Raw genomic sequence first — 14,739 nt, 5'->3', positions numbered from 1 at the left:
GTGATTCAAAGGTGACCCAAGGACAATGTAGGTTTACATAGAAATAACTATGGAGAAATTTTGAGAAATGTCCCAAACACGCTAGTACTGTAATGTAAGTAGAAACTTATCATCCCATATTGAAAACTCATTCAATAAAACAATAAAACAGCAATAAAGAGCAAATAAACAGCAAATAAACAGCAATGCAACAGTACTTTTCAGTGCTACAAAAACAGTACTTTTCAGTACTATTTTTCTACTATTGATCCCTTTACGATCCTTGTTTGGAACGGTGCCTTCGATTTTTCGTTGGACCCGTTGGCGTAAGCTAGCGGTGGTAATCCTTCTAAGACACCGTCTTTAGAAAAAACCTCTTAGGAGGTCTCGTCTTCTTTTTTTTATTCACTAAACATGCTGCTTTTATATTTATATGGCAGGATTTGCAGAAAGAAATCAAGAAACGATTTTCACAATTCAGAAACAAAAATTTTGAAAATAAAATTTCTCAATTGGATCCTGGCTCTAAGCCCTTTTGGAAATAACCTAAAATTTCAAAAAAAAAACACCCGGGAGCCAATACAGGCATTGAAAGAGGAAAACAAATTACTACTAACTAATTGCGATTAAGCTCACAAACTTGCTATGCAGTTTGAAAGCGCTCACAATTTTAATTTAGGGCTTACTCTAGCAGGGCAGACAATCGTCACCGCCAAATGGAAAAAGTCGGCGACGAAACTAAAAGAAGCATCGTCATCGTCACTCAACCAGCGTCAGATGACGATTTGCCACAGAGATCCGATACATAGACTCGGCGTCATGACGAACAAATACGATTCCTCCGTTACGGGTGAATCTTCGTTCGGGAGCACTGAGCCGACTAAAAATATGCATCGTATCTTCGACAGAATAGGAGCATTTTTTTGAAAAAATAAAACAAAAACAAAATAACAAAACAAGACTGGATTCGAACAAACGATCTCTGAATCATCAACTCCATGCGCTTACCAACTGAGCTATTGTAGAAGCATGAGGAGAGCGAGTTCATTTGCCAATACAAGCAATTATGTGATGGCATTCGTTGGTTGGTGCGAAGCAAGCGAATATACAGTAAACGCATTCTTCTTGTGTGTAAGGGTAGCAAGCGGAATGAAGAAAAATTTGCTCGTTGACGATTTTGGATTGAAGTTCGTCGTGCATACTTTCGTCGATGAAGAGACGACGACCTGCCAGAGTTATTATACTGGATGACGATGTCTTTTTTTATTTCGTCATCGCATTGTGACGAATCTGACGATTGCCTGCCCTCTAGTCCAATCGAAAATCAAGTTACTCAGGACTTCGAAAATATTCTCAATCAAGAGAACGTTTTCAAAAATTCCTGGGAGACTGATTTGGAAGTAGTGAGAACTATTATTAAAAAAAAAACAAAAATATGAAAGCTCCTGGCGATGATGGAATTTTCTACATTCACATCAAGAAACATTCAGAAAGTAGCTTATCATTTTTAGTTGATATATTTAACAAATGTTTTCAATTCGCATATTTTCCTGAAAATTGTACAATTGTTGTACTAATTTTGAAACCAGATGAAAATCCTGCAGAATCTTCTAGCTATCGTCCAATCAGTTTGCTTTTCTTCTTCAGTAAACTTTTTGAAAAGGTTATTTTGAACAGAATAATGGTCGACATCAACGAAAATTCAATTTCTGCCAATGAACAGTCCGGATTCCGCCATGGACATTCGACCACTCATCAACTTTTACGTGTAACAAATTTGATCCGTTCCAACAAATCTGAAGGCTATTCTACTGGTCTTGCTCTTCGAGACATAGAAAAAGCATTCGACAGTGTTTGGCATTGATTGTAAAATTAAAAAACTTTAATTTTCCAACATACATTGTTAGAATAATTAAAAGTTTTCTGTCAAATCGTACACTTCAGATTAATTATCAAAACTCCCGGTCTGAAAGATTTACTGTAAGAGCTGGTGTTCCCGAAGGCAGCATTTTGGGACCAATATTATACAATATTTTCACATCTGACTTACCTCTAGTTACCTCAGGGATGTCAAAAATCCTTGTTTGCGTATGATACAGGCCTCTCCGCCAAATGACGAAGTCTGCGTGTCATCTGTAGTCGATTGCAAAAAAGTTTGGATATATTTTCTTCATACTTCCAAAAATGGAAGATTTCTCCTAATGCTTCCAAAACTCAACTAGTAATATTTTCACATAAACCAAAAGCTTTTTATTTGAAACCTTCAAGTAGACATGTTGTCACGATAAGAGGGGTTCTAATAAATTGGTCAGATGAAGTTCTAGAAGTATCTAGGGCTCACGCTAGATAATAATTTAATTTTCAAAAATCACATTGAGGGTATTCATGACAAATGTAACAAATATGTAAAATGTCTCTATCCCCTTATTAATAGAAAATCAAAACTTTGTCTTAAGCACAAGCTTTTTGTATTCAAACAATTTTTCAGGCCAGCCATGTTGTATGCTGTACCAATATGAACTAGCTGTTGTAATACCAGGAAGAAAGCTTTGCAGAGAATTCAAAATAAAATTTTCTGAATTCTGAAGCTTACTTCCTGGTATAGTACCAATGAGTTACATAGAATATCCAATGTTGAAACACTGTAACAAATGTCAAATAAAATAATTAATAATTTCAGGCAAATATCGTTACAATCTTCTATAGCCACGATTAATGCGTTATATATTCTGGTTAACTTAGGCTAAGTAAATTGAAAACGTGTTTTTTGCTCCTATAAGCAGGTGAAATCAACTAGCATGTAAAAAAAAATCTGAACTGCTACGGCAAATGAAGTGTAATATGTTGTTAACAAACTGTTAATAAAATCTTAAATTTGCTTTACCAAATTACCCAGGTAACCAATAATGGCAAAGCCATCCCACACACTAGGCATAAGCATGAGAGAGACAGAATGCTTATATAATCAGTAACATATAATCTGTACTCTTCTATCTGACACTCGTACAGCAACAAACTAGCATTTCAGGTGCTCAAGAACGAAAACACATCTTGCAGTGAAAAAGCTTATTTACAACAGAGTGATTTTGGATAGCAATGCTTCTGCTGATTAAAGACAGCTAAGCAATCAAACTGCTCATATAAAACATAAAGCAGATAAAGTGCTATAAGCATTCTACTAGGCGGCTTATTCAAATGCTTATTGGTTACCTGGGTACTAACGTACCTACCTACTTCTATATTTTTTTAAGGTATTCATCTTCAAGCTTTTCCACGTAAATTTTTCCCATAATTTTATATGATCCTTAAAATAAATATAAGTTTAAACATTGAAATTTTTATTACCAAAAAAATAAATTCTTATCTAGTAAGCACAGACCCTACGTTTGTGGTTTGTTGGAACGTAACTACATAACGATTATTATTTTCATCAGGCATGCATTTTGAAATGAAATATTCCGAGTGAAATATACATAACTTATTCAATAGGTACTTGTTTCTTTTAAATATTGATAGAAGGATTCAATCAAATTTGTTATGAACTATTTCATTCATTCCCATCGTTGCCGTGTTTATAGTTTTCAGAGTCTATAATTAAATTAATAATGTTGATCACAAAACAGAACAAGCGTGTTACCTTCCAACCTATTACGCTCATTGGATGCCTATTCAACTCTGGCTCTTCAACTAAGGATAGCCGCGAATAGCTGCCACATCGCGCCAGTATTGCAGATGCAATGCAACGCTAAACCGTCGCGTAGCGTCTGACTAATGCTGGTGAGTCACTCCTTATAGCCGGCGATAACATACCACAACGACTGTTTTACGTCTCCTTCAAAGCATTTCGCTACAGCGGTGTGAGGATGGGATAGACCGCTCGCAGTCGTAGTATTGAAGGTAGCTACAATCACTTTAATACGGTTGACGACGCGCGTGGTGGTAATATTTGTCCATAATCTTTCTCCGTTCGCTTTCGGTCAGCAGCGACGTGCTTTTCGTTCTGTGTCTGCTATACCAGCTGTTAGTTTTTGTGTTGACTCCGTCGGAATAAAGACAATCTTTCGGTCGCTCCGTCGTTGCTGGCCTCGGTCCTTGTGTTTTGCTTGAGTTTCTTACCATCGTACACCTATAGATACTGGTTCTGGGTCCTCTTCAAGTATGTAAACCATGCTGGTCTCTGGCCTCCTCCTATGCTCTATACTCGGTGGGGTAACGCGACTTGTGTTTGGACGGCTTTCGGTCGATTCGTGTACAAATATGGTATCCAAGGCGCGACAGTGTCCCTGAAGGTTTGCCAATCGTGTCATCGGGATAGAGTGCAACATACCTAGTCGAATACGAATACCTGCAGAAGTGTGCTTGGCTTATGTCATCAATCCTTGGAGGGCAGTGTCTGTGAATCAAAAGTTAATCAACCGGGTTACTCCAAGGTGTGCAACTCTGATTCATTGCTCCCAACCTTTCATCGTCGGTTAACTCAGGGCATCGTAAGGTGGAGAGAGAAAGAGGTGTGAATATTTACCGTTGTCCGATGTGAAGTGATAATAATAGCAACAAAGCCCCTCTGGAGTTAACAAAATCTGACGTCGATCGCCCATCAGTACGCGTGTAGGAATGCGCGTATAGTCGGACCTGGTGCTGCTGCTGCGCTTTTCATTGTTCCAAGGCAGCGTCGGTCGTACATCACGACCATCGGATCGAACCGCGGAGTGAAGTGTTTTGATTTGCTCGGTGTAATTTTCCTCTGCGTAGGAACAATTTCACATTATGAGGACGACGCAACCGTTTCGATGCGGTGTCATTACCGGAAAGCATGCAACATTCTAAAATTATACGAATTAACGACCGATTGTTTTCGATTTTGGCATCCTAACTAGCGTCTACAAATGAGAGTATATCAATTGAATGAATCGCTACGAGATATAATATGATAGCAATGCTTTGATTTGTCCAGGGGTGGGAAATTGCCCACTTAGAACTATTTTGCTCAAAATCAAAGCAATGTTTATGAAAATCTGCATATCATTGCATTAATCATGCTATCTGTAATGCAATGATAGTTGTTAATAAAGATTGCTTTAAATTGAAACACAAAAAACTGGTTTTCAATATTTGATGATTGATTATATTTTCGGGGCCTTCCTTAGCCAAGTGGTTAGCGTCCGCGGCTACAAAGCAAAGCCATGCTGGAGGTGTTTGGGTTCGATTCCCGGTCGGTTCAGGATCTTTTTATAATGGAAATTTCCTTGAATTCCCTGGGCATAGAGTATCATCGTACCTGCCATGCGATATACGAATGCGAAAATGGCAAATTTGGCAAAGAAAGCTCTCAGTTAATAACTGTGGAAGTGCTTATAAGAACATTAAGCTGAGAAGCCGGCTCTGTCATAGGGGGGACGTTAATGCCAAGAAGAAGAAGAAGAAGAAGAAGCATATAGAAAACAATCCGTTAAAATATACAACGGATGCATTTGCACAAAGAAATCATGCAATCCAGAAAATAAGTATTTAAAACTCAAATTTGGTAAACCTCAGTTTTAACCCGGAGTTGTGTTGTTTTGCCTCTTTCACAACAGCAATGTTATCAAAAACAGAGTGAGACGCGTCGACTTCGCGATAACTGTTCGTGATTATGTCTAATTTGTTTTTTATTTATTTTCGAGTTAACTCCAATTTAATTTGTTTAACCCACTACGGAGACTTCGAGGGGGACGAATAGAAAAAAATCGACCTTAGTTTGCTTTTTCGCTGTTGTCAAACGAAAACTACCTATTGAGTGCTATATGTCAGTTAAACTAAATTATCTCACAAAAGAGCCAATTTAAGTGACCAGAAGTCAAATTTAGGTTGATTTGTGGCTCCTACAAAACAGAGACTACGATTCATTCATGGAATTTTGTTGCTCAGTCGATGCTTCAAGATTATTATGTTGTTAATAGAATTATTTGGGCTCATACTAAAACATGAGCTATCATTTTTGGTATATTTTAGTGTCCATCCCGGGACAAAAAATCCCGGGATTTGATTTCCCGTTTCCCGGGATATAAGTTGTGTCGTCCCGGGAATCCCGAGATTCCCGAAATGCACATACAATTTGATGAAAACTACCAAATTTCAATGCAAAACAACGACATTTTTCTCTGTATCAAGCCTCATTTGACAAAACGGAATTATAAATAAGTAGGTGATTATGTTCATAAGAAGACTTTAGTTGCAAAGGTCATTCATTGCTATTGTCTTCAACTCTAGCCGTTTTTATAAGCCTAGAATAAGAAAGCAAATCTGAAAGTACACCTAAAAAAATTTTCAGTATTTAGCATGAACCCCAACAATTCTCTCAATTATATTGAACCGGTTATTTTGTTCTAAAGTAATATCTAATATCTGAAGCTAATTGTTATAAATCATTATTAAGGTTTGAATGATTAAAATACTTGTTTTTCATGTATACTGTCATTAATATTAAGCCGGAACAAATTTGGAATTTTACTTTTGTCACCCCCCCCCCCTCCTTCAAATTTCTCAAAAAGTCAGAGGGGGGAAATAAATAAAATGTTTTTTTTTTCAGTGTTGGTTTTTTTGTGTTCTTAGCTAGTTTTGTCATTCGTCCTTACGATATTACATTAGAAAACAGGTGTTATTGGATTATAAGTTTAATAATGCTTGTAGATGCGGGATTTTTTTGACGTTTTTCTTTTAGAATAACGTTTGTTAGGTGCACCACCAATGGTACATATGCCCTATATCATATAGTCGGTGTCCAGTCAGATCAGTCTAGATGATATTTTGGCCTTTAAATATAAGTAATGGACTTTATCAATTTTGATCTTTTTGATACAGATTGAAATGGATTACATGTGATTACATCACAATGTGATTACTATTTCCTGTCAGTGAAGTAAACGATCATACAAAAAAGATGAATGTATGAATTTTATTTTACAGTGTAGTGTGCAGATTCACTTGGGCACATTAATGATTCACTTTACTGCCCATAACTGCATATTTATCACATTCGAGATTTCTGACGATTTCGAATTAATACCGTGGAACTTCATCAAATCATCAATACTTTCGACTAATTCAATGAAATCTGTGAGATTGTTCTAGAAAGTTTGGAAAAAATACCAAGTTGTTTTGTCACATTGCTCTACATAACAGCCACATTGAGTTTATACATGTGCCTCGTAATGTTGAGGCAAAGAAATTTTTATCAGAATTATTTTCTGACTATTCATGTGAGATGAGCTGTACTAAATTTCTGCTTCATATAACCCTTGTTGAGTACCCGATATTTATTTTATTTTTTTTATTTTTTTTTTAATTTTGAGGCCATCCCATACTGACGGGAAATTCCCACTTGGTACTCCATTTACTCAGTGACAACTTTTGTCGAATGTTACAAATATGCAGTTATGGTCAGTTTAGCATGGGGGGAGTTTTTTTCGGCAGAATTATTTGAAACTTTAAAACGCATTTTGTGGCCAAATCTGGGCTCTGTAGCTTTCAAAAAATCCCTCTGCCAAAGTGAATAAAAAGTGTCAAGAATAGGATTTATTGGTACGAGAACTAAAAGTAGAAGAAAGAATACATTTCTGGAGAAATAAATTATTTGCTTCTAACGTCAATTCTAGCCCAATTCCGTTGCGAATTTTTGTCAGAGGTTTGTATGTTTTTTCCTTTAAAAAAATCACGTTAAGACCTGTTTCATGCCTTATGAAATGTTTTGCATAATTCCTGAAGATGGTGAACAGATTCTTTGACAAATTTTCAAGAAATGCCTAGTTGAATCATGAGCAAATGTATTATTTGTATTATTAGGGGCGGTCCATTTATTACTTAAGACAATTTTTGGGATTTTTCAACCCCCCCTCCCCCCATGATAAGACTTTTTGTATGAAAATAAAAAATAAATTGTATGGCGCGTAAGGAATCTCAAACCCCCCCCTCCCCCCATAAACCCTTACGTAATTAATGTACGGCCCCTTATGTATGTATTATTTGTGGATTATGTATTATTTGTGGAAATAGTAGACAGATTTGCTACTGAAATTGTAAAGTTATTCATTGAGTTTCATTTTTTTATTTACCGTTAAATTTTTATTGTCAAAAACTCATCATAACTTTTTTTTTATGAATTGTTATTGAACATTGAATTGAATTTTGGGTCAATGTCCTCACTTAGCTCAATAATTCTTAATTCTTTATTTCGATGGTGGGCTACAATTTTTCTAGAGATTGATTAGATGCCTCCAGCCCTCCCTTATTTAGGTTAATACATATTACTCAGCATTTATGGAACAATATCTTTTTGTGATATTCCTCGAAAATCTAATCAGATCCACAACATGTTTGTATGAAATAGCATAGTAATTTCTATAGGAATTGTTAGTCTTTTCAAATCTCTAGTGGTCATATTAAAAAAAAACTCGATCAACCTCGATGATAGAGTCCTGGGTGAACTTTTGAAAGTTTCTAAGAAAATCTTAGCTGAATTTTGTATGATTCACTGCCAGATTTTACGCGATAATGTTATTAAATCTGCTATGCATCTTACCAACAAACATTTGGATAACACAGTAAAAATCTTCAAAACTTATCGCCAGGAAGACTTCAAGAATCTGTCAAAGGGTTTGCTGGCAACTTGCTGCAATCCACTAAAGTTTGTGTAAAATGTTATTGTAAGTGTTTGGCATATGAATTGTGATGTTATCGGCCTTAGCAGTCTAAGTACCGTAATCTGGGGTATCATTGATAAGCGGGGTAACATTGATCGGAATGACTCATCTCGTAAAACGTTCGTATCATCAATTATTGATGAAACCAAAGGTGCATGTCTCACATAAGTTCTGCAAACGATATGATCAAAAAAAACGCGTTTCTCACTAAAAATGGCATCGCCGAAAACGATTCCGTTGTCAAAACTTGCATAAGTATGTTCAGTTAGGCAACATTAACGAATTACTGTTAAAAATGTAGAATTTCCTTAGTTGCCTATCTTTAGACGTATTCCGTGGTTTGAGGAGTTTTTAATTTTAAAATAACTCAAAAAGTAAATTACTTTTAAGAATTTAGCCTTCATATTCGGCTTCAGAAGCCACGATAACAGTAAGTAACGACATTTTCAATATTACCGAATGTTGTTCACATAGGTGATCAATGTTACCCCATATCAGCTTAATTAAAAAATCGCCTAAACATTTTTTTTTTAAATCATTCAAAAAACAAAATACAGTATAAAGTCACAAGCTATGGGTGGCAGTACTTGTTTTAAAAATATTGAACTTGAATTTTCAAATGAAATATTTAGGAAATATCCAAAAAAAAACTGATCAATGTTACCCCGGATTACAGTAGCAGCACAAACAATCCAGGATGTAGATGCAATATTGGCATTGCTGCTTTTTAGACTATTTAGGGGCTGTCCATTGATTACGTAAGGGGTTATGGGGGGAGGGGGGTTTGAGATATCTTACGCATCACACAAATTATGTTTAATTTTCATATAAAACATCTTACCATGGGGGAGGAGGGGGAGTTTGGAAAACCGTCAAAATTGTCTAACGTAAATAATGGACCGAGGGGCCCAGATAGCCGTAGCGGTAAACGCGCAGCTATTCAGCAAGAGCAAGCGGAGGGTCATGTGTTCGAATCCCACCGGTCAAGATCTAGCACGTATAGCTACAGATTGCTGCAGAATATTTATACAATTTTCGCAAATCATTGATTTTGGGGCAATATAAGATAGAACTGATGAAATGAAGTAGTTTTTGTCACAATTCATTTAAAAAAAAACTTAGTTTAGAAAAAGAAGAACTAATGTTGATAACATCTCAATTCCATCCGGTCAACCAGAAGTCGTGCCCATTAATTATGTAAGACAATTTTTTTTTTCAAAAATATCACAGCACGACTAATTTTTGTGATATTGGTGGTTGAAAATGCGAAATTTGATTATTTCAGCCGACTAGCATGCAAGTTTGTCAGCTTGTATGGCAATTTATTTGCTTAATTTGACACAGAATTCAAACTTCATGCGTGTAACAATATTTATCATCAAAGTTTAGAATATTTTTGATGCTCAAAAGTAATTTTTGATGGTTTAGAAAAGCATTGTATTATATCACATAAGAGAAACGAAGAATTTTGCATGAAGACTGCAAGATTGTTGAAAAAATCGAATTAATCAAAATTTAATCGCAAAATTTCAACCAATTTCTATCTAAAATGAAAGTTAAGGTCCAATTTTGCATGTTTGGTGGATTAGGACACAAAAATGTTTGATTAATCATATCTTAAATGTCATGTAAAAATCAATAAAACCAGTGTTTTATACAACTTTGGTGACCTGTAGCTAAAAATTGTGACGTGCTGGAACAAAATGGCATCAGATTCTGAAAATGACATCAGATTTACCAAATCCACTTCTACTTAAGACACGTAATTTGATCCTTGAGACACGCAAAAATGGATTTTTGTTACGCTGTGTAATAGAGTCTATAATTGCGAATAATCGAACCGCGGATAATCGAATCGGATAAGGAATTTGAAGCACACTATTTTTACAAATTGTATTAGTAATTGAATAAAAATATCATTACGAATAAATTTAAGTTCCATCTTTATATAATTTCTTAGACAGAATAAATTAATGCAGTCCAGTTCACATTTTAATTTGAAAAAAATCTCTGAACTATAAAAAATGAAACATTGGAAATATCAAATATTTTTTATTTATTTATTATCTTTATTAATCAGCCAGTGGCTGGTTCGTCTCCAATATCAAATATAGGTCTTGATATCTTTCGCTTCAATAACATTTATTGTGTCAAATTAAGATTTGTTTCATCCAATCTTATAGTGTTTCGCTAGCGCTTTATAGAATTTGAGAATTAAATTAAAGAATTAATATTCGCAATGCACTGCCAAAATCAAAAACGTATAATTGGGGGGTTCCCGAATCGGACAAAATAATCAATACCGGTTAAATAGTTTATTCATCAAATAAACCGGTTCAGTGCATCACGGTTTTGGACTCAATGATATTTCTAAATTGAAATGAAGTTATCAATCACACTATAATGGGACTGAATCATCGATTCATAATTGATGGACAAATGATTCACTTCACACATTTAAGATAAATGATAAACATCTCATTTGACTGAATTAGTCATCAAAATTTCCATACGCTCAGTATTCAAAGAATGTCATCGACTATCTCAATATAATATAATTAAAGTAAATTCAGCAATAAAAGATGTACAATCAAAACATACAGGTACTTGACGATAATGCAACAATGCCTTGACATTTAGAATGTTCCATGCTTTCTTAATTGTTCAAATTTGGTTTGGTTTGGTTTGTCTGTCCGTCCGGTTTTTGTTCACGGTCCACACCCGTTCCTCCACAGGGTCAGGAAAGAGAAAAAGTTTAACTTTCGCGTTGTCACTTAATTCAACGGCAAGTGAACTATATCTACCACTATCGACTGCAGTGTGTAATACGGATGGGTGACCGACCATTCACAGTGTGTTTCTAGCTACTGAATGAATTAATTTACCGCGATTAGCGATACGCGAAAATGGTAGCATCGGTCGGTTCCCATCCGAAAGTGCACCACTGACTGACTGACTGGAATACATTACAACTTCAATTCGGTAACCAATTTGTACCCGGGTACATTTCGTGTGGTGGTTTGCAGTAGCAGTAGCACAGATAAACAGACGTCACACTCTCATCGATGCCCATCGACCACCTTTTTAACGGTCGATTCAAATTTATGGTAGGTGGCCAGTCCACCACCCGCAGCGCTCGCATCGTTTTTGTTCGTGTTTGACGTTCACACACTACCGCCACCTGTTGGCCCATCGGCCAAACACAGCAATTTTAGCATTGGGCGAACATGCTCTCGCGACTATGAATTTGATCGTGAATTGTTCTAAGTGTTACGTCTGTTTGTCTGTGGCAGTAGTGTATGGGGGCATAATGTTGAATCGGCGAATCGGATTGCACACCACACCACCTGAGGGAATCGGAAATGACTCACACCTATAGGCGCGGTGTGTTTGAAATGGTTATTCACGAAAAAATCTTCAAGAATTTGGTAACTATATTTCGAATATACAGTATCGAAGCATCTTATCCGTGAAATTGAAAATATTCCAACGAGGGAATCGAAAATTATCGTGGTATGAAAGTGTTATGCTGTTTTGGAAGAGATGACCCATTAGGCAGCGTCCATTTAACGTCCACGTAACGCTAAAATTGAATTTGTTTGACCCCTCCCCCCGTCCGTAACGCTTTTTGTATGGAAAATTTTAAATTTTTGTATGAGTCGTAACCCTTGAGCCCACTCCCCCCTCGTACGTTACGTAATTTGTGGATGCCGCCTTACCCCGAATGACTATTTTGTATTTCCTTTATTAGTATTATTTCAAACATTACATTCATTATTTCTTATAGCTAGGTGTTCTGTGTTATTAGACAACACTATCATCCTAATTTGGTAACACAAATCTAAGATTTTATTAACAACATATTACATTTCATTTGCCGTAGCAGTTCAGATTTTTTACAGGTGAGTTGATTTCACCTGCTTATTTATTTATTTATTTATTTATTTCGTCAATCAATAGTAGACTACATGTTTGCTTAATTCTATGTTGTATCAAGATCTTAAGAGAAAAAAAAAACGTTTTGAATATACTTAACCTAACTTAACCTAAACATATAACGCATTAATCGTGGCAATAGAAGATTGTAACGATTTTTGCCTGAAATTATTAATTATTTTATTTGACATTTGTCACAATGTTTCAACATTGGATATTCTATGTAACTCATTGGTACTATACCAGGGAGGAAGCCTCAGAATCATTTGCAAAATTTTATTTTGAATTCTCTGCAGAGCTTTCTTCCTGGTATTACAACAGCTAGTCCATATTGGTACAGCATACAACATGGCTGGCCTGAAAATTTGTTTGAATATCAAAAGCTTGTTCTTAAGACAAAGTTTTGATTTTCTATTAATAAGGGGAGACATTTACATATTTGTTACATTTGGCTTGAATGCCCTCAATGTGATTTTTGAAAGTTAAATTTTTATCTAGCATGAGCCCTAGATACTTAACTTCATCTGACCAATTTATTGGAACCCCTCTCATCGTGACAAATGTCTACTTAAAGCTTTCAAATAAAGAGCTTTTGCTTAAGCTTAATACAAACCTGATGGTTACTTGGTTAATTCACAAATTGATAATGATGCACTGTTCGGGAATAGTTTGAAGCATGCTAATATCCCTTCCAAAATAGCATAAAACATTCAAATCACTTCTCTTTCGATTTCCTTGTTGAATTATTTTCCAATTCACGACGAAGATGCTTTAATACTTTAATATTTCGATTGATAGATTTCAAATACTTCCATTTTTTTCGTTATCAACGGCTTCCGTCATACCGTGTAGGGTTTCGTCGCGCGAAATCACCGTCAGTCAATTCGCCACAGTTTGATAACGAATTATTATCATTCGTCTAACAAGATAAAGATGTTCGAAGAACATCTGTTAGTAGAGACACAAAGAAAATCAATGTTCCCTTAGATCGTCTACGGTAGATGGGAATATTGCAAGATACATATCTTCTTGAACGATTCGAATTGTGGTGATTTGACTGACTGTTTAAATGTAAACCAGGCGTGTTCCAAAAATAGCAGCAAAAGAGTATCACCTATCAAAGAAGAAAAATCGTGATCCGCCGCTACGGATTGTGGGTGACAGTGCTTATGGATGGACAATCCACCGGGAAGCTGCGAAGTGCACAGAAAGTGATCCAAGAGAAAAGAAAAAAGTGAAGACGCGCCCATAGTGCGTGTGGGGCAGTTGTAATAATAGCAGCATCAGCATCCAGTTAAACAGAAGCAACAACAACGATGGCACTGCACCAGAACAGCCAGGAGGTCGGCGTGCAAGATTTTGTACTGCTCGATGTGGTGACCATGGAGAACTTCATGGCTAACCTGAAGAAGAGGTGAGTGAAGCGCGTTGGGTAAATTAGGCTTAATTTTTTTAGTAATGCGTACAACAGACGCACTAATGGGTATTTTGGCAACCTAGCTGGTCAAAATTATTTAGATACATTTTCTTCATTCATTATGTTTAGTTAATAGCCCTTTTTTGAAAGATGTTTAAGGTATGGTAATGTTTAATGTATGGTGCCATACAAACTTAAAACGAATCACCGGTACCGTAAGGGGTCATGTATAGATTATGGCAAGCTTGAAGATTGGGAGGGGTTCGAGCCAAGCGTAACAAAGTCTTACACATTTTTTGAAGGTCTCATACAAAAAGCGCAACAAAGGGGGGAGGCGATCAAATTATTTGAAATTTAGCATGACATGATTTGTGTACCACCCATAAGCGGAATTTAAACTAAACTTATAAAATTACCTATTTTTTATTACATTTCTCAACTTTTCAATATGTTCTGATGTCGTAATTTATTTAACCCGTATTGGCCTGGGTGAAAGAAAAATTACTAAAACTCTCACCGCTCAGCGAGTACTTAACGGATTTGAATTATTTGTTGTCAGTATACTGTCACACATATCTAGTTTCTAAAAGTGGCCAAAGGATTTTGGCAATATTCATGTGTCCGGAGTTATTCAGGTGGACTACAGGGTCAGGTCGGCTGAAAAGGATGCTGTAATTCTGTGCCCCTGGAGGTAGGCAAATTTCAAGTTATAGATAATTTCCTGAATCG

At 36.0% G+C, this 14,739-nt stretch overlaps 1 protein-coding gene across 8 annotated transcripts in view; it reads left to right on the top strand.

The window, feature by feature from the left end:
• Nucleotides 1-3,959: 3,959 nt before the first annotated feature.
• The window catches only part of LOC5576572 (myosin-IA), an 84,099-nt gene continuing 73,319 nt past the window's right edge, over nucleotides 3,960-14,739 (top strand). Inside the window, exons 1-2 of one of the 8 annotated variants that reach the window (XM_021845423.1) lie at nucleotides 3,960-4,135; nucleotides 13,694-14,007. In XM_021845423.1, coding sequence (XP_021701115.1) covers nucleotides 13,910-14,007 — 98 coding nt within the window. In that variant the 5' untranslated portion in view covers nucleotides 3,960-4,135; nucleotides 13,694-13,909. The other 7 variants (XM_021845420.1, XM_021845417.1, XM_021845425.1 and 4 more) reach the window with 7 other exon arrangements.

This window comes from Aedes aegypti, chromosome 2 (genome assembly GCF_002204515.2).
Source record: "Aedes aegypti strain LVP_AGWG chromosome 2, AaegL5.0 Primary Assembly, whole genome shotgun sequence".
Taxonomy (NCBI): domain Eukaryota; kingdom Metazoa; phylum Arthropoda; class Insecta; order Diptera; family Culicidae; genus Aedes; species Aedes aegypti.
This window is presented reverse-complemented; position numbering and strand designations above follow the sequence as displayed.